The sequence below is a fragment of the Trichosporon asahii genome (assembly GCF_000293215.1).
Source record: "Trichosporon asahii var. asahii CBS 2479 unplaced genomic scaffold scaffold00070, whole genome shotgun sequence".
Lineage (NCBI taxonomy): Eukaryota > Fungi > Basidiomycota > Tremellomycetes > Trichosporonales > Trichosporonaceae > Trichosporon > Trichosporon asahii.
Genome location: NW_014040855.1, coordinates 2407113 through 2434323, shown reverse-complemented (window position 1 = coordinate 2434323; position 27211 = coordinate 2407113). Strand labels below are relative to the sequence as shown.

Here is a 27211-nt window from a genome sequence, read left to right as displayed (position 1 = left end):
CTCACGGAGATGTTACAGGTCGACCAGTATGCTGAGAATCGGAGTGTCACGGATTCTTGAGTTCATGTGAGGGAACTTGAAGGGTGAGGTGGAGCCTGCAGAGAGGGAGGAAGGAGTTCATGACGACCTTCGGGATGGAGATCGGTGACTTAAGACGGCGCTCAGGATTTGGATCCGTTCCTTATCTGTTCGGCCTAAGCCGATGGTGAACAGCTGCTCGCTGCGCGGAGAGTGAGGCATGGCCTAACGGAATGCATAGGCGGAATACTACATGAGATGTATGAACAGAGCTGGTCGGCTCGTATGCAACACGGCTACTGCTGGGCGCAGCTGCGGATGAGCTCGTCTGCGCCAACGCTCGGGCTGGTGACCGTCTCGTCCGAGTCCGAGGCGTCTTCTTCACAGGCCCTCGCCTGCGCCTCGGCCATGATCACGGCCCGAGAAGGCCCTTCATACCCCCAGAATGGGCTCCCATCGGTGCTGTCAAGAAGGCGTTCGTCGGGAGAGGCGAGCACGATGGCTAGGGAGTGCCTGACACCGGTACGCATGGCTTCGTTCAGCCCGCCACCCTTGAGATCAGGGCAGCTAACGTGTACGAACCAGTTGTCGTTGCGTTCGTCCAGCCACTCGGTGCCGGGAAACTGGCCGGGCTCAGGAGTGCATGGGCCGAGATTGATCCAGCTCATGCGAGGCTTGCCATGACCCCAGATGTGAGCGCAATGCAGACTGTTGGGACAGAGGAAGGGGATGATCTTCCACCAGTGCGTTGGCTCCATGAGGGGGAGTTGAAGGTCAATTGCGACGCACATGCTCTCGTGCTCAATCGTGGCAGTTGGTGTCATTGCGTCCTTCCGGCGCAGATCCAGCTGCACCTGAAGCGAATGGATCTTGGGAAACTTGATGTGGCCCTCGGCAAGGGGCATACCATAGATGATCAGCACTCCTTTGCACGGCAGGTACTTGATCAGAAGCGGAGCCAGCTCCTGATAGTGCGAGAAGGCAGTGCATGTCGTGACCACGGTCGAGCTGAGCGTCTTTATTTTGCCTTCCTCGGGGCTGTCGGGATGGAAGCAGGGAAGCACACGACCTTTCGATTTGATGACGATGTCACCCTTGCTCAGGTCCGTGATGAGGCTCTCGTCGAAGAGCGCCCGATCTGCCTGGTCGCGGAAGTATGTCGATACGAGGCGGCATGCCAATAGAGTAGAGTTGTCGGATTGGTAGAGGATACTGTCCACAACTGCAGGAAAGCCTTCGAGCGATGGGAGGGCGGAGCTGTCGAGACGGTGGTCTTTGCCGGTCGAAGCATTGTCAGACAGCGACAGACCGCTGAGGCCGAGAGAGTTGCTGAGGTTGGTGTTGGTCATACCTGGTGGTTAAGCTTCAAGAGTGAGAGTGTACGAGTTGAGAGGTCCGGTGTGAGGACTGTGGTGAGTGCAACGCCCCAGCTCCGACCACGTCTGATTCCGTCCCACTAAGGTAGACAATCCGCGATTGCCAGTCGATCTGTCTTGAGTATCACAGTGTGTTACATGTGCACAAGTCATACAACGTGTCCGTATGGTCCATGGCCGATACTATGCTACACTGAGAGCTGGCGCAGCTGTTGAGCAGCCCCAGCCCACCATGACTTCAGCGATCCCCGAAGCAATCTCTCCCACTCAATGATCTCGCCCCTGTGCCCCATCTCGTAGACGAGGCGAGGGAACAGCTGCGTCTCCTTCAGTCGATCGAAGAGAACGGCGACTGCGTGCGCAGTCCGCCGACCACCGATCTCGATGTACAGATATCGTACGCTAGGGTTCAGAAGCTGCGCAGTTCGGCGGCCGGCACGTTCACGAAAGCGGGGATTGGGACAGACGAGGTACAGCTTGCGGGCCTCGTGCCTCGTATGCAGGCGGAGGGAGCGCATGTGGAAGGAGTCGATGATGAGGCTCTCGATCTGAGGGAGGAGGAGTGGGTTCCGGCGTGTTCCCTGTAGTCGGCGAATTAAGACACTTGCCCGTGGGCTGAGTCCACGCAGATGGCCGTTCAACACTCTGCTAGACAGACCACTGATCTCGACGGAGGTCGCACGCCACAGAGCTCCAGCCTGTCGCCCTTTCGCGTCATCCTCGTCCCTAGCGAAGAAAGGGAGCCGCCGCCGAACGATGGGTGCAGAGTTGCCGGGTACAGCGTCGAAGAAGCCGACATCGACGGCGTCCTCTGTCCCATGTATCCAGAGCTCGCGAGGGAGGGAGCGTTCAACCATTTCTCGCATGACGCGGGAGGTCTGGCGCAGCGCGAGCGCAGTGCTCCAGTCTGTGTGAGACGCGATGCGCGCAAACACTGCCCAGTAGTTGAAAGGTGTGAAGTCGGGCGATGCGCAGTTCGGCTGGTGTCGGGCGCTTAGCCGGCTCTCGCTGTAGATGTCCGAAAACGGGCTGTCCTCTGACCCCGAAGCCGAAGACGAAGACCGAGTGCTTGTCCTGTGCCACGCACGAGACGGAGGGAAAGGAGTGCTCGGCGGGAAAAGGTGAGCAGTCTCTTCAGTGTTGCTACTGTGCCTTCTCTCCATCTGGACTAAGCGTCGGACGCGTGCGGAGACCGTTTCTTCATCTTGCTCGCAGGCATTCTGAGAGCGTGCCGCCTGAGCGTCATCCGGCAAATCTGTCAGACGAGGCTGCTGTGCCGGTGCCGAACGCTTGAGCGGAAGCTGCTTGAGTGATAGGTGGGAGACTTCAGATATCGGGGTGAGACGAGGCGTAACGGCGAGAGCCAGCATCGACTCCGCCTTGTCGTGCCACTGCGCGAACGGCGAGGCGGCAGGGAGTCGTGTCGACGGCACCCTCGTTGAAGTTGGACTCGACGGGGGTGAAGTGTTGTCCGAGAACGGTAGCGTCAACGGAGGAGGCTGAGGCGGCCTTTTGCGCAGCTTGGCGGGAATAGCCGCCGCTTTGCCTAACTTCGGCTCCAACAGAGTAAGCGTCGCGCGGATCTGCTTGGACCTGCTTTCTGGGAGGTGGAACTTCGGGCTAGTAGGCGTTTCGGGGTTGTTCAGTGACTTGTATCCTCTCGCACTGGTGGGTGGCGACTGCGGAGCTGTGAGCGGAGAACCGATCAGCGGCGGGTTGGACGCCTGGCATGTTGGACACGATCGGTGCCGGCGTCGCCTGAGAGTGCCGGGGAAACCCCTTCTCAGACCCCGCCAGACGGCCCGGAGGCGTAGACGCAGGCCCATCGCCAAACCCATGGGAAGTTGGGAGCGACTGTGGTAGTCTTGTCGTTTGTTCCCAGAGTCTTAAGGATTGGGTAAGTTCCAGGTTGCGAAAAGTGGTGGTGAACAAGTTGCTTCGCGAGGCGATGAAGTAGCTGCTGGCACCGTAACTAAGCTGTGTTGACATGCCGATTGACTGATGGTTCTTTGTTCGTGTCTGACACACGGACGTTCGACGAGGGTGCTGCCGAGACGCAAGGCGTGCCCCTCACTTCCAACGAGTTCGAATCAATGTCGCAGTGTCCGGTCACTAAGCGTCTCCGATCGCTCTGATATGTTGCGTGTTGGGGTAAAGTCGGCGACTGCATCTGATCTGCGACTGCATTGGTATTCACAGAATCATAAGTCTGGACCTCGCAGGCAGAAGCATGAGTGTGCCCGACGGCAAGGCGGTCCGTTCACCGATACGTCGAAGAATATCCGCTAGTCGCATGGTTCACAGGTTCGACCCTGTTCCTAGCCGTAGTTGACAACGTTCCGACCATCATGTCAGTAGCGCTGCTGCCGGACGTCTGACAGCGGAGACTTGTCCGTTTCCGATGCCGAGCCTGGTAGCCCACCTCTCGCAGAGGTCTGGTGGGAAGTCGTGCCGATGCCCGGCCGATTGCGTGAACACGAGCTCGACTTTCAAGTCATCGCCCCATCGACAGTGTCCGCCCGCGGGGAACCCAATCTCGTCCAGGCTGTGTCCATTGCTTAAAAGTAGCCGGAGCAGCTTGACGCTCGGTGTTACTGCATCCAACACCAGTCGGCAACCCCGTTGGTCGTCATAATCACCGCCGTCCCACGCCGATTGCCCGGGACTGGCTTCCCCAACGAGGAGAAGAACTTCGCGGGCGTCGTGAATGAGTGATCGTGGATGTCGAGAGGCGCAATCACACCAGCGAGGGATCGTAATCACCAGGCGGTCCACAGCTAGAGTCACACGCTGGTCGCCGCCGTGCTGATGAATGAGCATGACGAAGCAGTCCCGACTCAGGTCCCGCATCGCCTTGTTCATCTGTGCAGGCACAGGGGCACCGATGACCAGGCGGTTCACCCTCCGCATAAGCATAGCCTGAGCAATGGGATCTCCGCGAAAGTGGAAGACGGGGAGCGGCAGGTATCGTCGGTTCCGAGCAAGCACCTTCTTCGTCGAGAACTTGTCGATCGTCAACGACTTCCCCGCGAGGAAGAAGTCCACAGCATAGCGCCAGTCCTGGTCCACTAAGCGGAGGTTGAGGAGCGAATGATAGTCGATTCCCGATAAGATGCTGTCGATGATGTCGGGATGCGTCTCGTAGCTGATGGGGATAGACCAGGTCATCTCGATGCGCTGAGCTGAGCAATGGGGAGAAGCGGGCGCTCAAAGCCGACTTCCTTTATCTTCTGCTCACCAGACCGGTCGGACCATTACGCCAGCTGCATTTCGAGACGTCAATGATGGGAGACGTCATACAGGACTGGGATCTTGAGGGCGCATTCCGACGTTCGGTCGTCTCCGATTGAATGGCAGAGCTTCGAACGAGCCGGCGAAGGTAGGGGAGACTGTCGAGAACTTGCAGGAGTTGCCACCCGTTCCTTGTGAAGAATCAACTCATCCCTCAATCACGCGACCACCTGTAGTAACGCTTGCCCTGCTGATTCCCAGTGCGGCGAATTCTAAGAGGTTGTCAATGGAGGGTAGGTAGACTCCGTCATCATCATGAAAGGTCTGCTGACGTCGTGACTCGATTTGTTCCCGTCCAGCCGGCTGCGATTATTGATAGCCGAGATGGACACCGGAGTTCCGACATCCACCTGTCAATCACTCTAAGCATCACAGTGACAGTTGCGGGACGACTCACGGAGACGATGGTAAATTCATCGTGCACCAACACTTGAGCACACTACATTCTGCACGACGTTCATTGTGTCCGCCCTTCCGACTCCAGGCATCGTCTTCGGCCCCTCAAAGAGAACCTCGCCACGTTGTCGGACGGCACGCAGTGACCCTGCTAAGCCGGCCAATCCCCAGTCTGCAAAAGGCACGATCGTACATGCAGTGCAAGCGGTGCAGAAGTCGCAGAGTCTTGCAGAAGTCGAAGAGTCCCAGGATGTTTAGAGATCTGCAGCTGCCGATTGCATGGGATCTCGCTCGGGCGTAGTTCGGTTCAACTGTAGGCGGAGTGAAGAAGCCCCGGCAGCGCTGTCCTCCACGACCATGATGCGGGAACCCACTGACCGACTCATCTCTGCAAGCTACACTTCAACAACATGGCCTCTTTCCCTCCGCCAAACTCAAGCAAGCTTCTCTTCTTGCGTCGAGTTCGAACGTCGCTTTCCGACAAGGTAGTCTGGAAGCGGAAGCCGAGCAGTGGTCGCCTCCCCCGATCGCTTCCTCCCAGTCTACTCCCAGAAGACTATCCCCATGTCTTCGAAACGATCATCAACTGCCTTCCTCTCAAACAGCGTCTGCGACTTCGATGCGTCTGTTCGGCGCTGAAGGCCCTGGTTGACAGGTCGTTTGTGACATTGGACCTGTCCTTCATCTTCACCGGCTGCGGACCGGCGGATGTGCAGGCGGAGAATATACGCCTTCCTTACTTCCATGAAGCGGGAGATCAAGTACTGCAAGCATCAGCGATCCGCAGAGCACGACATGTTCACATCCGCGGCAACACAAGCGAGTGGATGCCTCTCGACGCCCGCCTCAACGTTTGGCTTAGCCACCTCCAGGACGGCACAGTCGTGACGATAGAGTCTATCAAAAACACTGCTCAGCGACCACTGGCACTACCTCGCATTCAACGGCTGGACATTGGACGGGAGTACCTGCAGGGTGGCGAGGAGGGACGGAGACTGTTCATATCTCGGCATGGCGCGCGTGAACTCAAGCTCTACCTCCACATCCACGAGTACCCGACCCATCTTCTGGACGAGGCCAACTTTGCGTCGCGGGGCCGCGCCGTCGACTTTCTCAATCAAGGCGTCGAAACGCTGATCATCGCAGTGACCTGGAAGGGCTTCAACCACGCAGCTGGTCATGTGTCCAACGTCATTCGGCTCCTGTTCTACGGGGTGCTCGGCGCACAGATCTTCAGGCGACTGCGTGTTCGCATCGAGTGCAGTGACATTGCGTTCCATGGGTTCTATGGCGCACTCGATCTGCAGGAAGACATTGCTGGTCACTTTCGAATTCCCACATCGCACGTCAGCATCGCCTCCCCTCTTCGATTGGGCTTCTGAGACGCATTCAACCTCCTGAGACTGTCGTATTGAACATGCACAGATTACCCTTGCAACCATGTAGCATTGAAACAGGTCTTGTATCGATGTTGCCCAACATCCAATGCTCCCCAGTTCCGATTGCGCCCCTCCACGGTTGCTTCCGCCCTTGGAGCAACGATATGCTGTGCATCTTCACCCACGGTACACACGTATACACACAGATCATGGACAGGCTCTCTTAGCATTGTCAAGGGCTCTCTGAGGCCTTCATCCCCTGTCTCCATCACCCTCGACTCACTACCAGCTCCGGACGACATGTCGGCATCCTTCATTCCAGACAGCTACCCGCATCTCATGGATCGGATCCTCTTACTTCTTGACTACCCCGACCTCCTGACATTGCGACTCGTCAACTCGTCACTCCGCAGCATGGCCGACCGCGAGCTGACCCGCGGTACGCTTCTGCTCTACAGCAGCAACGGAGTGACAGTTGCAGCTACCCGCAGGGGTTGCCTGCCATCCTTTTGTCCAGGATCTAGCCTTCCGCCTCGGCTCCCTATCTTATCTTCCAAAATAGCCCTTGACGGTGCTGTTCCGTCAACCCGTGTCAACAAGGTGCTCCGCTCTCTGCCCCCTGACTGTCATCTCGTTGTGCGACACAAGGGAACGGATGCAGGATTCAATCTCCCGGACGCAAGCATACTACAGGTGGTTCTCGATGTTCCTTGTGACTGCGCCCACCGGTCCAAGGCTTTTCAGCATGCCGCGCGTGTCGTGCTGGTGGATCTTGTTGTGAAAACAAGCAACAACAAGGGTAGCATCTGCCAGATTGCCGCGGGCTTACTGTCGCCCAGTGTGCACACCCTAGCCATCTCAGCCGATGAGAAGAGGACTATCTTCGAGACGTTCGGGTGGGTGAAGGGTTTCAAAGGATTCCGTCGCAGCGAGCATCACCCCGATCTTTGTATTGTGGCCATCATTTCGGATATCCCTTTCGGCCAGTATTCAGCCTCCGTTTCGCAGGAGCTCGCTGCGGTTTTCGACACGGACATCCACCATGTCATAGCGACTGGTCCGAAGGCGCTCGCGGGCACAGACTCAAGCGAAAGTGAACACGACCCTGAGGGCTCCCAGGAAGAAGATAACTCTGACGACGAGGTTGAAGACGACGCGGAAGACGATACGGACAGTTCCGAGAACTTGCAGAGCTCAGCTACGGAGTCGGGAATAAGTAGTTAACCAGCTGCTAAGTGAATGCGCGCGTGGCGAAATTGCGTATAGTGGGAGTTTTATCGATTCCCTTCATATTCGAGAACTTGATGCAGAGCTTATGGGTGCGGCGAGCTCTGCATTCGCAGGACGGACGCGCTTCTCGCGTTGAGACCTGTGCGGCCAGTGCAGAAGTGCAATCGACGGTTAGTCGCAGGCTGGGACGGGGCGCACACTGACCTCCACCGGACCACGTTTACTGGTGACCGCCCACAAACCCAAGTCCCGCATTCTTCCTCCTCCTCACTCCTCACTTCCCGACATCACTTCCTTAGCTACAGGCTTCACCTCAATCTTCGTCTGACTCGCCGTACTCTTCATTGAAACTCGTTTCTCATCCCGCCTTCTCAGCCTCGTACATACGCAACTGTTTCCAATTCCCCGCTCTTCCCGATGGCTCCGCTGCTCGACCCCAGATTCTTCCCCCACATCGTGGCAGGCATCCTAACCTTGGTCGACTACGCCACTCTCCTTAGCGCAAGACAAGTCTGCAGTGCGATGCGGGATCTAGCGGACATGGAGCTGGAGAGCGGATACGTGCAGGTCTTGGTTCGGGAGGGCCAAGCGCCGGAAGTGCTTGCCGATTACTACAAGTGGGTAAATGGGAGGCCGCAATCTCCTAAGGACCCCCGTGTGCCCAGTGGGTCAGTTCATTCTTCACTCGAGTCTCGTGCAAGGGCTGTTCGCAACACCAAGTACATGTGGCTTCACCAAGTGAACGAAACCACATACCCTGAGCTTCGTGTTCTTATCAGCAATATCCGTTTCACTTCGCGCATAGATTACAGGGATGACTACCGCTACCCTCTCGTAGGAATTCAACTACCTGCAGCGCACCACCTGGGTATCGAATTGTCAACCTTCTGCGCCTGCAAGGATCCTGGAATTAGCCCAACTGGTTGCGGAGAAGGCGTACAGCTCAACGCTTCAGAACTCAGACTCGTAACGTCGGACTACCGCACGGAATGCGAGAAATGTCGGGAGAACCCCGATTTACGATTCAACTTCGACTGCCTTATCAACGCCAACCTGAAGGCCCTGCGAATCAGCTGCACGTATCCCGAGAGGATCCTGTCTCATTTCCGACATCCTGATGTTCTGCGCAATCCCAATCTGACTATCACCATTGTCGCCGCTCCTGCCGGACCCGAAGTGGCAGCGGCCGGACCCAAGTTCGCGCAACGCTTCAACCTCCCCGAGGATCAGATTCACGTTGTTTATGACAAGGGGTGGTAACAGCCGCTTTGGCGTACATGCATGTATTGATCCGAATCATAGCGCATTAATCGAAGCACCCCTTGCAAGCCACACCCTCAGCTGCGTTACCGACTTCAGCCCGACACTGGGGGAACCAGCTGCAGTCTCGATACCTTCGAAACAGGCATCCAGCATGCCAAAAGTGAGGCTGTAGAGCCTCTGTTCTCCGCCAGGGAGTCGAACCCTGCTCTATCGCGACCACTTTGAAGTGAGGAGCTCTCATTTGAGAGGCGATTATACTAACCGATATACTAGCGAAGAGATGCTGTTTGGTAGCGAGGGCGCAGGCGGCTCAGCAGCCGCCGACGCTGACACCGTCGCTGCTGCCTTGGATGCAGGCATTGAGAACGACGAGCACGGACAGGTCGCGAGAGTTTCCTGGCCGAACAAAGCTGGCGAGGAGTTGTTCTGAGGAAAGAAGATTTCACTGCCCTGATCGAAACCAAACCCCGAGGAACCGGGCGCTATCCGCACATAAATGGCAGCCTGCAGTCCGACTTGCATCATGGCATCCTGCCAAAGGAGTTTACACTGCGCATTGTACCTCCGGTGCTTGCCGTCACCATGCTGTGATCGCTACCTGAGTATTGTTGGTGCGACTTCACTTGCCTGCAGGGCTGGCTTAGATAACGATCAACATAACCGAGGTCGGTGTTCAAAATGGGGTTGCCTGACACTCCCGGCGTTTCGAGTTTGTAACGACCCCAAACGTCATCGGACAGCCTTCAGCGTTACTGACGACCAGCTCCAAGAAGTGATGCTCCGTCCATTGCTCTGTTGTCCATCTCTTCACCACTATCGCCGGACCTCGTCCTGAGGATGTCAACGACTTTCAACCCCGACGACTTCCCGCACATTATTGAGGCTGTTGTGTGGTCCTCGGACTGGCCGACTCTGCTCAAACTACGGCTCGTATCGTCGAGGATGAAGCGTCTCGTCGACCCTCTCCTATGCAAGGACTTGCTCGAGTTGTCGACTGACTCGACCGGAGACCTCACCGTCAGCGCCTGGATACCTTGGCTGTACGACCATCCCCTCTGCATACCCTACTTCCACCCGTCAGGGAACGAGTTCATTCAGCGAGCAGCGATGAACCGGGCGAAACGGATACGCGTCATCTGCGAGCGTGCAACGTTCCGACTGAACGAGTTGCTCCAGTGGATTAGCCCCGAGGCTGAAGTTGTGTTTCTGCACTCACCTGCGGCAGTGTTCGACGTGGACACCCGTATCCCAGTCTGCGCCGGGCTCACGATTGAAGCACAGATCGACCCGCACTGTGCCTGCCAGGACGAGTCGCGGGGAAAGCTCACCCACCAGTCCAAGGCCGTTGCCATACACTTCGTCAGCGGTGGTGGGGAGGAGCGGTCAGGCCTGCCTCGTTGTGTCGTCCTTGACGGGGCGGTCAACCTCGGTGTTCACCACTTGGACCTCGTCGACTACTTCAGCGACATTCGGCCCATGCTCTGCGGAGACGCGGATATCGATACTCATCCCGAGCTGCGTGTTCGTGTCAAGAAGCGGTGGGGATCAGGAAGCGAGAGAGCTAGGCTCAAGCTTGCAGAACGGTTTAGCGTCGAGGAAAGCCGCGTCTATTACTGGTAGGGGCTGAACGTGAGAGCAACGGCATCGCACGTGATCGGCCTCTTCTAACCCTGGAACCAAACAAACACCTCGACTCGACACGACTTCCGCTTGCAGGTCGCCGCTTGGCATGAACACCGCAAGCTCGGGTATGGTTCCACAAGATCATGCTTGATGTACTCTGTTTGCTGCCTATTGATGGACACCTATAAAACGACCTGCGACAGTCTCCTCGTAACGCATCTTTGGCCCTAGACGGGCTTTTCACACAGATAAGACTTGCAGTATCCTACACCTAGGAGTCTGCCATGAGCATCCTTATGAAGGGTGTAAAGATCCGGAGGGCTTTTGATTAGGGCATCGTGAACGCCTACACATGTATGCTGAAAAGTTAGATCTAGTGCACTGACGCACCAGCCACATGTCACGGCCAGACCTCCACCTTCATCAATCGTTGCCTCATTCTCTTACCTCCTCTCACCTCGATACAGTCACCATGCCCACCACACTCTCTCCGGCCTTCTTTCCCCACATTTTTGAGGACATACTCCGTCTTACAGACCGCCCAACGCTTCTAGCTGCCCGCCTTGTATCGACAGCCATGTGTGACTCGGCGAACCGTTTGCTTAGCAGCGATTACCTCATCCTTGAAACCTACGCGATGGAAAACCACATCGAGCTCCTTGCATTCTCAGACGGATCCCCATCCGAGGATTGTATCTCTTCCTGTCGGACTGTTCCTTACTTCCACCCCACAGCCAACCTGACAGCTCAGTATCAGGCAGTCAACCGGGCAAGAATCCTACGCCTCTTTATCAACTGCAACTTCGCCAGGCGTCGCCTAAACAGCCTTCTGCAGCAGGTCCATCCATCGTGCGAAGTTGAGCTTTGGTGCGACACTCTTCACGACCTCTCCTTTGCCACCGACATCTGCCTCCCTGCTTGCGCAACACTCAGCCTTCAAAGCTCGATGAGCTGTTCTTGTAGTGGCCGCGTGCCTCCAGAAAGCACAGCCGTCGAGGCTCCCGGTGTCCTGCGGCACAATGCCTCTCGAGTGAGGCTCTATGTGGAAAGCGAGTCTGTTACAGACACAACCTCCTCGACTGTATGTTACCGCTGTCCGCTGGTCGCAGGAGCCGTCAATGGCGGAGTCACCCATCTGACAGTATCTGGAAACGTCTGTGCACTGCCCAGGCACTTTCAGAATGTCAACGTGAATAGCAGTCCAGATCTTCAGATCCTGATTGAGGGTGATGGTGGACTTGGCCCCGCAGCTGTGAACTCCCTTCGCCAGGCGACAGCGCAACATTTCAAGATACCAGTGGAGCAGGTGCAGTATACCTTTGATTGCTCCAGAGTCCATTAGTATTACAGTGCTGCCGAAAGCTCTGATGCATCTGATTATGGGTCCTGAGGTAGCGCGTGTATGCAGGAGCAGGAGCACGCGGATAGCCCTACACACCGATTATTCTAGTTCGCTGCGCGCCCTCCACATCCTCACGCGCCCCCTTGCGGCCAAAGAATCTGGGCATAGGACCCTCTCACTTCGACGCCTAGATGTTGCCACTGCACCCTTTCTCATCATCATCCTCCTCTCCACGATGCCTGTCACCATCGACCACAACTTTTTCCCTCACATAGTGGAGGAGATCCTCTTCTATGCCGACCGCAAGACGTTGCTGGCTTCTCGCTTCCTTTCTTCTTCAATCCGCCACGTTGCAGATGACCTTCTGACTGGAGAATGCCTATCGATCGTGTACTCCAAATCCGACGCAGTGCCCAATTCGTACTCAAGGAGTGTTTCGGCAGTCGGCTCCAGCTTGGAGGCTATCACCAACGGTCCTCCCAGACTCCGTGTTCCGTACTTCCATCCCGACGGTGATCTGGAAGCACAGTATCGAGCTGTTGGCCGAGCTTCGCAGCTCACACTGGTCTGCCCTGTCGTCACCCCAGAGATAAAGAATCTCCTTCAGTGCATACAACCGACATGCCACGTCCACCTTGACCACGCAGAGGGATTCGCCACGTCGAGTCAGGCTCTTTGCATCCCGCCCACCGCATCTCTGGGACTGGAGGTCATCAGCTTCTGCTGCAGTCCCAGCAACGTGGAAACCTTTGGTGGCGACGGGCCAACGACCGGCATTCTCAAGCACCACTCGAGCTTCGTTACCCTGCACCTTTTTGATGAGTGCCAGGAACCACTTGCCAGTTTCTTGCCGCCCTGTTGTCTTGTGAGGCAGATTGTCACCCCCATCGTCGAACGTCTTGAAGTCTCAGGCAACGTGTGCGTACTGCCGTTCGCCTTTCGACTTGTGGACGTCAAGAGCAACCCGAACCTCCAGATCACTCTCGTGCACGTCGAAGAAGACTGCAGGAAGCTAGGACGCGCCGATGTCGAAAACCTGAGACACGACACAGCGGTCATTTTCAAGATCCCAGTGCATCAGGTGCACTACGTTGAGAAGCCTTAGAACCTAGTGTTTCGTTAGCAATGTTCATACCATGCCCCTCGGGCCCTTCACGATCTCAATGCTTGAGTCTCTACGTTTATGGATGTAAATGATATTGGCTGTGTTCTATGTGTCTTATCGTAGCACGGGGACGCTTCGGCGGGTACAGCTTACTCAGTGTGCGAACCTCCACCAAGAGACCTGAGCTCCTCGTTGCTCGCTTGCTTCCTCACCATCATCGTCACCTTCGCCATGTCTGAAAGCCTCAGTCTCGACCCCAACAGCGTCCCACATATACTGGAAGTCATACTCGCCTTCACCGACTGGCAAACTCTTCTGGCAGCACGCCTTGTCTCCCTGTCAATGGGCGGCGTTGCAGACCGCCTGCTCAGTGGCGACACCCTCGACATATGGAGCGATGCAGCGGATTCGTCGGCATCACTGACTGCGACGAGTCTACCGAGAGTCCGGCAGCCCCAGAACCGCCGCGTCCCCTGCTTCCACCCAAACGGGAGCGTGAAGGCGCAGCGTTCATCAGTCATTCGCGCAAGCTGTCTCAAGATACACTGCTTTCTCGCCACACCGCGCCTGAACGACCTCTTGCAGCACGCCCGGCAGACATGCGACATCGTCTTGTCGTTCGGCCGCGATCACGCGAGGGTCTTCACCACTGGCGTCTGCATCCCGCCGTGCTCGTCTCTCAAGATCCACATCCCTACGTCTTGCTTTTGTCTCACTGCACGGGACGAAGATCGCTACCTGAACGTTGACTCGAGTGAAGACTCCATCAGCAGTGCAAGCGATGCAGCGCCTACACCGACCGCCGCCTTGCATCATGAAGCTACCACCGTCAGACTACACCTCGAACGTGTGCTCCGCGGCTTTGGATCCCGCTCAACCACGTCTGTCCACTGTCCTGTCGCAGAGGGAGCCGTCAACGCTGGAGTCAGACATCTCCATGTATCAGGCGACGTCCGCACCCTTCCCAAGCTGTTCGACGGTGTCAACAAACATACCCATCACGACCTTCACATTCTGTTTTCGAGCGACCGCGCACTGTCCGCCACTAAAGTGGACCAGCTTCTGAGAGATACGACGCGCTGCTTCAGCATCCCAAGGCAGCAAATGCATTATGAGGTGAAGCTCCCGGAGCGCCAAGGGATATGATAGCTGTAGACAATGCATCGAGTGTCTGGTGTTATTCCTTCGTCTCACCATCTGGCCAGAATGCTTCCGACCTCGCAGCAGCCGATCGGCGGTTTCGACGCCCTGGAACCAAACAACCGTTCCAGGCTCCATCTCGCTTCCACCACTTCCTCACGTCGACAACACTCATCACCATGTCGCCAAGCTTGGATCCGCTCTGGTTTCCCCATATTCTAGCGGACATTCTTCACAACACTGATTGGCAAACTCTCCTCAGTTCCCGCCTCGTCTCCGCCTCCATGCTTCGCCTGGTCGACCCCATGCTGTGCGGACCGACACTTCACCTGCAGAATAATACCGCGGGCACAATCGAAGCCATCTCATGGGGCGGCGACCTAGGCGGCGACTACCTCAGCGCTCGCCGTGTACCGTACTTCTATCGCAATGGCAGCAAAGACTCGCGAGCTGCTGCAATACGGAAGGTTAGGGACCTCAAACTTCACACAGACGCCGCAACTGAACACGTCAACCTTCTCTTGCAGCTTCTACCGCCTCACGCCAAGATTTGGATTGAGCACGACAAAGAAGTCTTTCCCGACCGCTCTACCGCTACACTTAACACCACTATCAGTTTACCTCCCTGCAGGTCTCTCTCCGTCGCCGTTGGCTCTGCGTGCAAGTGCCAGGGAGCTGCGTTCAACCATGTTGCCCCCAGTGTCACATTCTACCCTTATGATTGGCACTACGAGGAAGAAGAAGCCAGTGGCACTCGATCGCAATGTGCTCTCGTGGATGGCGTCCTAAACCGGGGCGTGTACGAGCTGCATGTGGGTACGGACGAGGGGTATCTTCCGAAGTTGTTCAAAGACGTCAATCTCCAAGTCAACCCAGAGCTACGGGTCGTCCTCTTGGGTTGTGAAGACTATTGGGTTGACGATCTGGTTAAAACTCGCAGCGCAACCGCCAAGTGCTTCAACATCCCGGAAAGCCAGGTCACGATTCGAGGTGTGGACTTCAACTAATCAACTTGGTAGGCTGGCGGGATACAATGTTGAGACAAAGCTTAGAACTGGATGACATCAAGTTGTTTGTCCGGAACTTCAGATATGCATAGACTATAGTGAAATTGCCTCAATGCCTTGTAGTTAATCAAAACCAAACCGCTGTGCACAGCAGGCTGGGTTGATCGATCCTCGACGCACCGTCATGCGCGGGCTGCAGATGAGCATGGAGGCGGTATCTTTTTGCACTGTAGCACCAGGGTGCGTGGTCACTCCTGCACTCCCAGATGGTTGAAAGCTGTCTTGATGTCATATTGTCTAGCAATCTAGCAAGCTCAGTGGACGCACAGCCGCCCTTCAGTGTCTCACTCCTCGACCAGACATCCTACACGTTCTCTCTACTCATCCTATCTCTTCCTCAACCACCACATTGTTCATCTACCATCATGCCGCCAAGTCTCGACCCGCTGTTCTTTCCCCACATCTTCGAAACCATCCTTCTCAACTCAGACCGGAAAACACTCCTGACTGCACGACTCGTCTCCAGATCCATGTGCAGCGTCGTGGATCCTCTGCTGTGCGGCCCATTCCTCGAACTTCTCACTGAATCGGACGGTTCCCTCGGGGCATGGTCACATGGAAGGACAGGTTCAATTGATTCTCGCCGTCTGCCATACTTCTATCGCAACGGCAATGAGTCAACGCGGATTGCGGCGATGCGACAAGCCAGAGGCTTCGGCATGCACACCTCCGCGGCAAGCCGGTACGCCAACAGTCTCTTGCAACATCTTCCCCCTCAGGTTCGCATCAACATCATGCACTACGACATTAACTACCCTCTACCCCCTTGCGCTTTTGCTACAATGCCGGGCGACATCACGCTTCCCGCCTGCTCGTATCTGCAGATCATTGTTCAAGGATGTGGAAACGCATGCTGTTGTCAGGAGACAGCCGCGTTCAAGCACGTCTCAGCGAGCGTTGGGATATGCATCGAAGCCAACTACCCCCGAGCTCATGACATGTCACACTGTGAACAGTCAAATTGCAGTGTCATTGCTGGTATCATCAATCCTGGCGTTACTGAACTTGTTCTCGTCGGAGTAGAAATGGGAATGCTGCCTTGCCTGTTCAACGGCATCAACGTTCAAGCCAACCCGGACCTGCAAGTGCGCTTTCGGCTGTACGATCGCTTTAGTAGCAGTAGGGAGGAGAGGCTAGCCCGCGAGGCTGTCAAGTGCTTCGATGTGTCTGAAAGCCAGGTCCGGTTCGACTACTTCAACTCGTGCCTGTCTACACCCGTCCAGTCCCCCACGCCGTAGTTGGTGTCATAGGTTATAGAACATGCAGGTGCACATCCATTGTACAGCCCCACCTCTGGCCGCATTGGCAGCGCCATATCTGTGTGGATGCAGCATCTGCATCACAGGTCATAATGAATCGCTTTAGCCCGACATTGTGGGGGGTGTTCGCTGGTATTAACGATCAATGCTCGGCGTTGCGGAGTCTCTGAGACACACGCTACACACTTTTCAGAACTGTCCGTTCCTCCGATGTGTCTTAGAACAACCGCATCACTCTCCCTCTCATATCACTCCCGTCTGGCCGCGATGCCGGTCCACCTCGATCCTCGCTGCTATCCACACCTTGTGGAGGCCATCCTCTTCAATGTCTCAGACCACATCACGTGGCTCGCGGCCCGACTTGTGTCCACGGCTATGCTCAAGTTGGTCGACCCCCTACTATGCGGCCATCGGCTAGACATTATAAGTGATTCCAACGGCAAGCGCAAGATCCTGAGCTCCGACTGGCCGTTCGCCCACCCCTTATGGCGCACTTGGCAACGCGTACCGTATCTCTACGAGGGGGGAAACAGAGAAACGCAAGCAGCAGCGCTCCGTCGTGTCACTTCAATCTTCGTGGACACTGATCTGGTCTCTCCGCATGTGAACAATCTCATGCAACACCTGCTGCCTTCAACCTACATCTCCATTTCCCACTTCCGAGTCATTAACAATGTTCTCACTTTTCCCAACGAACTGGAGAACGACTTGCGCATCCCCCCTTGCAAGTCTGTCCGATTTGATGTGTGCCCCCGGTGCCCCTGTTGCGGCACCGGAGTGCTTGAACACAGTTCACCGAGTATATCGCTGCACATATGGCCTGATATTGTCGAACCCGACTTTTCAAGCCGCACGAGTCGTCAATCTAACTGTGCCATCATCGCAGGGGCCATCAATCCTGGCGTGAAGGTTATGTCTGTCGAAGGTGACGTTTTCGGTCTACCCGCCCTGCTCAGAGGTGTGGAGCTGGAGATACAAGCCAGCCCAGACCTCCAGGTGTACTGCGAATGTTGGAACGATGACTACAACTACGATCCAATCGAGGCTGCAAAGTGTCGTCGCGAGATTGCAGACCTTCTCAAAATTCCCAAAGAGCAAGTGGATTTCTTCTGAAGGGCCAAGTGTGTGAAGCCCGCACCAGATCTTCTCAAGAAACGAGGGGGTGGAGAGGTCCCTGTGTTCATAGCCATCGAATAGAGGGACGGCATATGCAGTCTGTTTGCGAGGGTTGCACCGGCCTGGGCTGATCGAGCTGATACCATCAGGGGGCACGTTCCCAGTCTAACCCACTGCCAAGCCCTTCAACATCCCCCAGCGGCAGAGCTCGTTTGAGTGAGCTATGAGCTCTACTATTTTGTTGAAGCAGAAGAGGGACAAGGAGTACAGAGCTGCATACATAACGGGCCGTAAAGCTGCATGTATGTTACCACATTCACTCACTCTTGAGCCTGCTCATCGCAAGGTCTATAGGCCTCGTCGGACGCGGGGCTCCAGGATCGTCGGTCTTGGCCGAAAGTGTCATCTACCGACTACCCGAGACTTACCGAGCCTGTCCGCTTCTCTCGACTTCTCTTCAACTCAGTACTGCTAACCCAGGTTGACAGCTACCCAGCAAGTACTGATCGCACAGGTGTACTAAGTGCATGTCTTTATAACTACAACCCACCTACTCACCGTCTCCCGCTCTCTCCCCCCACATGATCATCATTAACCTGTACCATCGCTCACAGCTTGCCCACCTCCTCGGGCTCCCACCCAATCCCCAGTTCCGCACAAGCCTGCGCGGCCGCGACCCACCTCGCGCGATACTTGGTGACGCGCATGCCCTCGCCCCTCTCTGCCCCACCGACAACGACACTGATCTTCCAAAGTGTGCCCGAACTGAGCCGGAAGCGCTTCTCGCGAAACTCGAGCGTCGTGCGGGTCTCCTTGCAGTATGCACTGAGGGCGGTGAGGGCGGGGCGGAGGCGCTCGTCAGCCGCCTCGAGCGCGTCGGGCTGCGAGACGGTGCCCCTGCGCCCGGGCTTGGCGTTGATCTTGAGTTGGCTAGGACTACCGTCGTCGGCTCCGCTCCTGTCCCCGCCTTTGTCTTCGCTGGAAGATTCGGCGGGGACAGTGTCGGGCACAGTGTCGGGCACAGCCAGAGAGGGGTTGGCGGGAATACTGGAGGTGTGCCCCCGGTGCGTCACCACGCGGCCCTCGCTCGTACCCACCGTCGCGCGGAGGACGGCGTACTCCCCCCGCATGTGCTGGAGGAAGAAGTCGGCGAGGGGCGCGTACATCTCCTCCAACCATTCGGTGACTATGCCAATGCCAGCACCGGGGGGATGGGAGAAGTACACTCCCGCAATGTATGCCTCGACGAGGGCGGCGCGGATATCGGTCTGCACGCGGAGCAGGGGGGCGCAAGCAAGGCGCGCGGGCAGGTGGTACATCCCACTGAGGTGGGAGAGGGTGTTGTTCGACACGAGGTGGGCTTTGAGTTTCTGTGGGCGAGCGTTAGCGAGCTCCTCCCCCGGGTAGGCGGGTAGGCTTACCGTGGCAGTCCCACAAGTCAGCCCGGGCCAGCAGCGGTGCAGCCATGTCGTAACGACCCCGCCGAGGATGGCGTCCCCGACATGTTCCAGCTTCTCGTAGTGCGGCACGCCGCCCTCCCACTCCCCCATTCCTCCCTCCCCAATCACTTTCACGGGATACTCAAACACCCCCGCGTCCCGGGGAAACAGGGACTGGTGGGAGAAGACGACCTTCTCCAGCTTCTTGTCGAGAATTGGCGGGAGGGGCGGAAGGGGAAGGAGGGGGAGACGCTCGACGGGAATGAGCACGCCGGCACCAGTCGCGCGCCGCGTCTGGCGACGGGAGGGGAGGGGGAGCTGCAGTAGCTCCGAGGCCGCGCTGGGAGTCGTCGAAATCGAAAAGATGAGCGAGGAAAGGGCCGACCGGTCCACACCCCTGGGTCCTTCTTTGCCGCTGTCGTTGTGGCTGCTGTGGTTGTCGCGGCGGTTACGAGTAGGGGCCGGAGCACCGAAGACGGTTGCGTAGCTGTCATTCTGAGAGGGAAGGGGGGCACGGGTGCGGAAGGATGGCGCCGAGGGACGCGCAGGCAGCGAGGCCAGGCCGCGGGGTGCGCGGGGTGCGCTGGGTGGAGCGCCAGTGTTGGCATAAGCAAACATGGCGGGCTTGGTCTTTCCCGCCTCCTTCGTGGCGACGGGGTCGTCGTCGACGTCCATCTCATCCTTGGCGGGGTTGGCGGTGACCGCCACCTGTCCGTTCTGGGTATCCCGGCCCTCATCGGGCACAGCAGAGGCGGGGTGGTCACTCCCACTGACTTGGTGGGGATGGATCAGCGCAGGCGTGCTGACCTCGTTGCCCCCGTTGCCCCCGTTGCCCTTGTGTTCTTCGAATTCCGAATCGGCCGCCGCTCCGAGACCGCCGACGACTTCAAACTTCTCTTCATCCGCGGCGGACGCTCCGAGACCTTCGTGACCTTCGTGACCTTCGTCACCTGCGTCACTGTGCTGCGCTGCAAGCGTAGCGCGCGCGGCATGCGCGGCATGCGTAGCGGCAGCCTCGGCTCCTCCGGAATCCTCGGTCGGTGCGGCGAGAATACTGAGGGGAGGGGGTCTCGTGACCACCTCATCCGTGCTAGACGATGCGATTTTTGCGGAATGTCCTTGTCCTTCCTGCCTGTTCATACCGGAGGGCAGTTGAGGCAGAATGCCAGCGTCCCCGGTGTCCGGCCCGGCGAGGCCGACTACGGCTGCTTCTTGACGTTCTTGACGTTCTGCGCCACCGGCAGACTCGCCAGACTCGCTGGGTTTGCTGGGCTGGGGCGCAGGCTCCAGGTTCAGGCGGGAAGGAGAGGCTTGCGCTGTGGCCGCGGACATGGCTGCCCCATCTCTCGACGCCGATTCCCGAGGCTCACGCTCCTCGTGGCTGTCACCTCCCACTTCCTTCTTCTTCTGCCCGCTGGCCGCTTGCTGGGGGTCACTGGCCCCACTACCGACCTCTTGCGCCATCATCTCGACTCTCGACTCGTGGTGGCGTCGCTCGGACCGGGTGATCGGTGATCGAGCCTTTGTTCTGTCGACCGCCTCTTGGAATGCTGGCGTTGGGGCTGGGTGGGATAGAGTAGTGGGTTAGTGACTGGCGAATGATGAAGTTGAGTGTTGAGAGTGAGAACACTTGTCGTGCTGGCGCAACGCACCGGGGATCTGGATGCACACAAAGGATGTCTCGGGCGCAAGATGCTCGCACTCACCGCTGAGAACACACTTGCTTCGCTTTAGTGTAAGTCACAAGAGCACCAAAACGTTTGGACCTAGGCCACGATGCATGGGGTAGTGCTAGATGAACATTTTGTATTGGCTATTGTTTCGTTTTTACTTCTTCCTTTTGCTCTCCAACTATGATGACAAGAGTGAGGTGTTTGGCTGTGTGTAACAAATGATCTGGTAATTGGGGTAATGCTTTTGCTGCTGATGAATTGGGCTGAATGGCTCGTGGTGGTGTACAGAAGGAGGACCGATATGCTGGACAAAGGCGGGAAGGGGAACATGTAGTGGAAAGGGAATCATAGGGGTCGGAAAACGTCGTCTAGTAAGCGCGCATCGTGCGCGAGCGGGAGCGGCGGCCACGCGCAGCGCTCCACGAACGATCGCGAGACTCGGCACCGCGGTCGCGGCGACGGCCACGCTCGGGCTCCTCCTCGACGGGGGCAGCCTTGGCGACAGGTTCTGGGGGAGTGACGGGCTGAGTGCGGGCACGGCGCTCGCCGCGGGGCGCACGACCGCGCGAGCGGCCACGACGGCCGCGGTCGTCGCCGCCGCCCACCTCGCTGCAGTCGGCATCGTACGACACCTGGCGGGTGTGGTGCTTCCTGCCGATCTGCGCCTCAACCGATGGCGATCGCGATGCCATGATACGCGTACGACTGCGGCTGCGAGGCATGTTCTCGAGCATCTCGCGCTCACGCTGGCGCTCCTGGATGACCTCGAGCGCCTTGCTGCCAGGGGCGATCGCGATATCCATGGGCACGCTACGCACCAACTGCTCGGGCTGCATCGTAAAGTCGGGCGACTCGGGGCGACCGACAGTCGTAGGCACGGGTGAGGTGGCCTGGACGGCACTATCCGGCGTGAGGAGGACAGACTCGGAAGCAGGGGTGTCCTCAGTGAGCTGCGGAGTCGGCTCGGCAGAACTGGGCTTGGGCGTCGTGGGCGCGGCAAAGGGGGTGAGGGAGCGAATGTAGGTGGAGAAGTTCCACAGAGCCGAGGCCGTCGACTGGATAGTGGGACGAAGAGGCAGTGCAGCCTTGTTCGCACGGCGGAACTGCTGCGGCAGCGGGTTGTGCGTGCTGGGCGCAGTGTAGATGGGCGGGCGCGAGATCGAGGAAACAATGGAAAAGTCGTCCGTGGCAGTGTCGCACATGTCAGTCGTCGTCGATGGGTCGACAGCGTCGGACAATGACATGGTCGAAAGGCTGGGCGTGCTAGGGTCCATGGCCGACTGGCAGTCAGACTTGGTGCCAACGACGACATCCACAATCGAGACCTCAGCCGGAGCGGGCACGGCCTGAAGGCCTAGCGCTGAAGTTTGCGGAATGGGGTTCTGCGCGGGAGCCGTGGGTGACGGGGCGGTTCCACCAGAGACGCTACGGAAAGCGTTCATCACGGGGCCAAACGTCATGCTCAGGGCGGACAGCGGACCAGCATTCTTGGGGGTGGTGCTGGTAACGGGCTCGTCGAGGGGCTCGGTGCTGGGCGGAACCAAGTTGGCGAAGGCTTCCGGGCGACGGCCGCGGGAACGGCGAATGGTCGCAGTGTCGACAGGCGTACCGTCGTCCGTGCGGTGGCGAGCATCGACGCCACGCGCCCAGCTGATAATGTCTTCGCGACTGCGAGACGACGAAGAGCTCATGCGCGTGACAGGGTTCGACCTGTTGCGAGCCTCCAGCGTCGGGCGACCAGGAAGCTTGGCGCTGAGCGACGAGGCAACGTTCACTCCATTGTCACGATGGGATGACGTGTTGCTGCTGCCGTTCATGCGGGTCAAAGGCATCGGCGGGGCAGGGTGCAGCTGCGTGCTCGTGAGCGCCGGGCTGCGCTGACCGTTTGCGCTGCCGTCCTCGCTGTCGGAGGTCGAGTAGAACGTCGAAGTCTCGACGGCGGGTGTGGTCGGAGTGGACGGCGTGACTTGACCAGTGGTCATAGTCAGGCGCGAGATTTCAGGGGACATCTGTAATGACCTTCTCTTGAATGAGCGTGAAACACCATTGACGGGCTTGGTCTTGCGAACAAAGGCGAGGGCCCGGTTGGTCTCCTCTTCTTCAGGGCAGGGCTCGCACTCGGCGGGGAATGACAGAGCACGGCGGTCGCGGGCCTTGCGCTGCTCCTGCTGGTTCAGATCGTGAATAGCACCAGTGGAGGGCGCCTGGCGGTTGACGAGAGGGGAAAGAGAGGGGCGCACATCGGAGTTCGGAGCGGCTCGGCGCGAAGGACGACGATCCGAAGACTTCCTCGACACGTTGGGGGAGGGAGGTAATGGCACAAAGTTGGGGGGCAACGGCGACGTGATGAGCTGGCGCTCGTTCAGCGGCGTCGAAGGCTCGGCATCGCTCAGGCGACACGACTCTGAGCAATACGGATTACTCGGGTCACGCTGAGGTGTTAGCAAGAAAAAGAAAAAAGTTGGAGAAGAGCCGATGACCGGCACAGGAAGGGGGGTTACTCACTGTGCGCCTGGAGCAGGCCAAGCACCAACTGATGTCCATGTCCATCTCCATGGTGGATGGGCTAGGTGGGGGAGGGAGAGTCCGAAGACTAAGGGGGGATTCTTATATGACCTTGATGTTGCGGGATGATAACGATGATGTGCTAGCAACGTTTCGTGTTGTTTTGTTGTGGGTGGTGGGACGACTGGACTGCAGTAGGGATCGCCGTGCGAGATCAAAGTGCGAAAGGGGGGAAGCGGAGATCAGAGGACAGGGCGATTCGGGATAAGCGTAGCAGGCCGAGTCGGTGGGGTGCACGAAGCCGGGGAGGCGATGGTCAGCAGGTGATTAAAGACGATTGTGCGGGTGTGGGTGGGTGTGGGCGGTGATACATCAAGAGTCGAGCCCGGCCCGTCGCCCGAGGGCCAAGGCGAGGGCGCGAAGGGCCTTGGTCTTGGACAAGCTGCGCCCACCGTGCTCGAGGACTATGATGTCGTGCACGCATCCGCAGATTCGACATTCTCGATGCGAGATGCGAAATGCGAGGGCATCCGGGATCCGGGATGCAGCGTAGACAAAGGGTGGCAAGCCAGCCGCGCCAGGCGCAGCACAGGGAATGCACGAGGCCGCAGCGCAGAGAGCAGAGAGGGTTTTGGCTGATCTCCGCGTCATATCGCCATGGAGAGTCGACATGCCCTACGCCATCTGCGAACGGGCCGCCCAGACCATGCTGTCCACAAATGAAGCGCACGGAGCCCCTCTTTCCAATCGGGATTCAGGAAGCAATCGACCATAGCCGCGTAGGGCAGGCAGACCGGTTGCGCGACGCCGTCAGGCAGGGGCCAGGACGAGCTTCGTTTTTCGAACGAAGACGCTCATACGAAACATCGACTGATCCACACTCCGCGAGGACAAAACCGGCAAGGAAGGGAAGGAAGGAATAGGACGCAGACACTCACTGTCAATCGATCTCACACACTACACAATGCTCAACACTGCAGCGTGCCAGTTGGGAGGGCGCGAATCGCTGCTGGGAAGGAGCGATCGGGGGCGAGGTGGGAGTCCAAGAGTGTCGCTCAAGCGATGGGCGATGGGCGAGGGCGCACGCGAGGAACGATGGGGACGGGGGCGGGACGAGAAAAGAAAAGAAAAGAGCGAAGGAGGGGTGATCTTCGGGTGATCGATCGTGACTGCGAGTCTTATCGAGACTGATGTTGATTATCCATGTTGCAACAAGAAAGAAGTCCGGTCAGTCAAGGGGAGGGGGGGATGTGGGCGGCGGAGGGGGAGGGTGGCCAGAACGCAAAAAGAATAGGACGAATGTCGTTTGTTTCGTAGAGTCGTTTGTGCGTTGGGGAAAGTGGTGAGTGGACGAGGGTGAGAGAGGGAAGAGAAGAAAAAAGGAAGGGATGCAAGGAGGTGGGTGTTGAGGGAGGGAAGGGAATGTGTGCCGGTAGATGAAAAGGTGGCCAAGGAGGGGACGAGGATGGCCCAGGTGAGGTGGATGTACGGGGTGTTGTACGGGGTGGCCAGGGCCGGGGAGTCAGGGTAAATGAGGGGGGAGAGATGGGGGAAGGATAACGCGTGAGCGTGATTGAATCGCAAGCGGTAGCCAGTGCAGCCAGTGCAGCCAGTGCAGCCAGGAGCCAGTGCAGTCAAGTGGTCAGGCGGTAGGCGTTCAGGATGGCGTTCAGGGTGGGGATGGGGGATGTGGGACAGAGTGACAGGAGGACGACACGAGCGAGGGACCCAGGTTGTTCCCGAAAAATCGCGTCGATGAATATGCGTTGCGTTTGCGGGGCGGGCGAGTGCAAGGAACGGAACACAGGAGTAGTCGGGGGCGGGGAGATGCAAGGATCAGAGATACGGCGTCAGCTGGGCATTCAGGTGAAAGGGAGGGCCGAGAGCGTGATAGACGTGTGCGGCAGTGTCGTGCAAAGGGGGTGTGGGGGCCGTGGGGGCCGACTGGGGACGGCGGGGACGGCGGGGGGCAGCCGGCGGGGGCGAGTATGCCGCCCTGGATGGGCTCATGTCCTGGGCGCGGGGCAGAACTCCAGCCAGCCAGGCTCCGCCAGCAAACCAGACACAGCCGCCCGCAAAAACCAGCCGCACTTCCAGGTCCCTTCCCCCAGCCAAATGCAGGGGCTAAACCAAGACACGAATGCTTTTGGCACCCGCCAGTGCGCCTGCCAGTACCATACACCCAGGGCCATAAGGGCGCACGCAGCGCTCAACAGCCAATGCACACGCAGACACAGCGAGATAAACCGCTGCGGGGGAGGAGGCACAGGTACTCACACTTTCACGGAAAAAGTTCTGCAATGCAGACACCGCAGGTGCACTCACACCGGGTGAAGATCGAACGAGAGGGGGGTTTGGGGGCGGAAAGGACGGTGAGAGTCCCGATGCTATATGGTGTATCCGTTGCGTGCGTGTGATGCGAAATGTCGAGATGCGCGAAATCCGTCACTCGGCAGCAGCGCCAGAGAGGAACCAGAGATAGCGGGGTGGTATGATAGGAGGGAAGGGGGGTGGATTTGGGGTCCACCACCAGGCTGAACAGGCTGAACTACAGAACTAGGCTGGGACGAATACGAAAAACAACTCAGCGTATGCACCTCGTCCTTGCGGCACTTGGTTGATACGGCTGAGGGAATTAGAGTATTGGTCCCCGGCTGCTCGCACGTTGCAGGCTGCAGACCAGGCGGTGCTAGCTGACCTTTTATGAGTCAGAGACGTCCGACTAGCCTAGGGCAGGGAGGCAGCAGTGAGGCAGTTCGAGGCGGATTTGCGGCTGCAGAATAGTACTAGACGCTCAGACTCGGCTCTCGGCGGCTCGGTGGAATGTTGAGAGCACTGAGATTGCGACAGAGCGACGTAGCAGCCGTTTCGATGGCCTGACTAGTGGTCCTCTGGTGTTGTTGGCTGGGCGCTAGCTTGGCTCACTGGGCACCCTAAATGCTGATGATGCTACGGCGGAATGCGACGATGCGAATGCGAAGATATGGCGGTATTGCGAGGATAACGGGGTCGTAATGCAATGCAAATCAATGCAGTGCACTGTCCAAGAGGTCGTCTACACTGTACAACAAAGGGAGCGAGGCGGGTGTTCAGTGGTTGGCGAGCTGGTGTGCTAGCGGAAAAGACCGAAACTTTGGACCGAAAGCGGGTACACACACAGGAGTGACGAGATTGATAAGACAGATGCTCGCGGAGGGGCGCAAAGAAGCGCCGATGCCGACGGTGGAGCGAGCGTTTCGGAGCTCGGCCGTTGTCGACTGCGAATGCAACAGCAGTCGCCAGGTTTGCATGCACCGTCGTCACTGGCAGGCTGTGACTGGTTGTTGACAGTGGTGCTGCGGAGAAAGCGTCACCGCTGCAGCCAAACGACGTGGGTGGCTGAGGCTGAGGGGGCTGCCGGGTGTTGGGGCCCGAGACAGGGGCGGCAACCGGAATTTGGGTGAGTGGAGGCGCTGGGCGTTGGGTGCTGCGGTGTTCTACACCGTAACGAATGCTGGATGCTGGGGCGGTACAAGGAATTTGATGGAGTTAAGAGGATTTGGGAGCGGGTCTCACTGCTTTCGTTGGGAAGTGATCACGACGGGCGATGAGAGTGCGGCGGGGAGGCAGTGGGAGGGCTTTGGGGAGGGTGTGTGTGATGCGCTCTGGGCTATGAGGACATCGTAGATGTGTTTGGTGGTGGAAGGTAGTGCTGCGGTGACAGTGATGGTAGGAAATGGTGGCTTGCGTATGATCCGATCGGTGATCAGCGAGACAGCTAGTGGGTGCGATGGAGTGACGACGAGTCGGGGAGGGGGTTCTTCCAAGAAGCAGCCGTCCGAGTAGATAAGCACAGACCTGGGCAATGCAACAGGCAATGTAGCAGGCTCCAGATCCAGGTGCACCGATTCAGTCGCGATTGACGACGGGCCTGACTGAATGCAATGTTCGGGTGGGTGCTGAGGGTAAGCCGAGAGGCCGTGAGGCATGAGAATGTCGTAGTTGCGTCG

The 27211-nt window shown here is 58.0% G+C and overlaps 13 protein-coding genes and 1 non-coding gene across 14 annotated transcripts; 9 read left to right on the top strand and 5 right to left on the bottom strand.

Annotated features, from left to right (window-relative positions):
- Positions 1-314: 314 nt before the first annotated feature.
- A1Q1_04787 (uncharacterized protein) lies at positions 315-1367 on the bottom strand (the record flags this gene model as incomplete). Its single annotated transcript, XM_014323025.1, has 1 exon — positions 315-1367. The coding sequence occupies one exon, from the start codon at positions 1365-1367 to the stop codon at positions 315-317; it is 1053 nt and encodes a 350-aa protein (XP_014178500.1).
- A 215-nt stretch (positions 1368-1582) lies between these two features.
- On the bottom strand, positions 1583-3232 carry A1Q1_04786 (uncharacterized protein; the record flags this gene model as incomplete). Its single annotated transcript, XM_014323024.1, has 1 exon — positions 1583-3232. The coding sequence occupies one exon, from the start codon at positions 3230-3232 to the stop codon at positions 1583-1585; it is 1650 nt and encodes a 549-aa protein (XP_014178499.1).
- A 508-nt stretch (positions 3233-3740) lies between these two features.
- On the bottom strand, positions 3741-4562 carry A1Q1_04785 (uncharacterized protein; the record flags this gene model as incomplete). The annotated part of the gene is made up of 1 exon (XM_014323023.1): positions 3741-4562. The coding sequence occupies one exon, from the start codon at positions 4560-4562 to the stop codon at positions 3741-3743; it is 822 nt and encodes a 273-aa protein (XP_014178498.1).
- A 929-nt stretch (positions 4563-5491) lies between these two features.
- Positions 5492-6463, top strand: A1Q1_04784 (uncharacterized protein; the record flags this gene model as incomplete). The annotated part of the gene is made up of 1 exon (XM_014323022.1): positions 5492-6463. One exon carries the CDS (start codon positions 5492-5494, stop codon positions 6461-6463), a length of 972 nt encoding a protein of 323 aa, XP_014178497.1.
- Positions 6464-6760: 297 nt separating this feature from the next.
- A1Q1_04783 (uncharacterized protein) lies at positions 6761-7684 on the top strand (the record flags this gene model as incomplete). Its single annotated transcript, XM_014323021.1, has 1 exon — positions 6761-7684. The coding sequence occupies one exon, from the start codon at positions 6761-6763 to the stop codon at positions 7682-7684; it is 924 nt and encodes a 307-aa protein (XP_014178496.1).
- A 423-nt stretch (positions 7685-8107) lies between these two features.
- Positions 8108-8950, top strand: A1Q1_04782 (uncharacterized protein; the record flags this gene model as incomplete). Its single annotated transcript, XM_014323020.1, has 1 exon — positions 8108-8950. The coding sequence occupies one exon, from the start codon at positions 8108-8110 to the stop codon at positions 8948-8950; it is 843 nt and encodes a 280-aa protein (XP_014178495.1).
- Positions 8951-9133: 183 nt separating this feature from the next.
- Positions 9134-9232, bottom strand: A1Q1_t494. Its single transcript has one exon. It is a non-coding gene; the product is annotated as a tRNA-Glu (tRNA).
- Positions 9233-9790: 558 nt separating this feature from the next.
- A1Q1_04781 (uncharacterized protein) lies at positions 9791-10573 on the top strand (the record flags this gene model as incomplete). Its single annotated transcript, XM_014323019.1, has 1 exon — positions 9791-10573. The coding sequence occupies one exon, from the start codon at positions 9791-9793 to the stop codon at positions 10571-10573; it is 783 nt and encodes a 260-aa protein (XP_014178494.1).
- A 475-nt stretch (positions 10574-11048) lies between these two features.
- Positions 11049-11918, top strand: A1Q1_04780 (uncharacterized protein; the record flags this gene model as incomplete). The annotated part of the gene is made up of 1 exon (XM_014323018.1): positions 11049-11918. One exon carries the CDS (start codon positions 11049-11051, stop codon positions 11916-11918), a length of 870 nt encoding a protein of 289 aa, XP_014178493.1.
- Positions 11919-12153: 235 nt separating this feature from the next.
- On the top strand, positions 12154-13023 carry A1Q1_04779 (uncharacterized protein; the record flags this gene model as incomplete). The annotated part of the gene is made up of 1 exon (XM_014323017.1): positions 12154-13023. The coding sequence occupies one exon, from the start codon at positions 12154-12156 to the stop codon at positions 13021-13023; it is 870 nt and encodes a 289-aa protein (XP_014178492.1).
- Positions 13024-14342: 1319 nt separating this feature from the next.
- Positions 14343-15170, top strand: A1Q1_04778 (uncharacterized protein; the record flags this gene model as incomplete). Its single annotated transcript, XM_014323016.1, has 1 exon — positions 14343-15170. The coding sequence occupies one exon, from the start codon at positions 14343-14345 to the stop codon at positions 15168-15170; it is 828 nt and encodes a 275-aa protein (XP_014178491.1).
- Positions 15171-15595: 425 nt separating this feature from the next.
- A1Q1_04777 (uncharacterized protein) lies at positions 15596-16468 on the top strand (the record flags this gene model as incomplete). Its single annotated transcript, XM_014323015.1, has 1 exon — positions 15596-16468. The coding sequence occupies one exon, from the start codon at positions 15596-15598 to the stop codon at positions 16466-16468; it is 873 nt and encodes a 290-aa protein (XP_014178490.1).
- A 288-nt stretch (positions 16469-16756) lies between these two features.
- Positions 16757-17602, top strand: A1Q1_04776 (uncharacterized protein; the record flags this gene model as incomplete). The annotated part of the gene is made up of 1 exon (XM_014323014.1): positions 16757-17602. One exon carries the CDS (start codon positions 16757-16759, stop codon positions 17600-17602), a length of 846 nt encoding a protein of 281 aa, XP_014178489.1.
- A 611-nt stretch (positions 17603-18213) lies between these two features.
- A1Q1_04775 (uncharacterized protein) lies at positions 18214-23273 on the bottom strand (the record flags this gene model as incomplete). The annotated part of the gene is made up of 4 exons (XM_014323013.1): positions 18214-18975; positions 19027-20606; positions 21145-23149; positions 23223-23273. The coding sequence occupies 4 exons, from the start codon at positions 23271-23273 to the stop codon at positions 18214-18216; spliced, it is 4398 nt and encodes a 1465-aa protein (XP_014178488.1).
- Positions 23274-27211: the final 3938 nt, after the last annotated feature.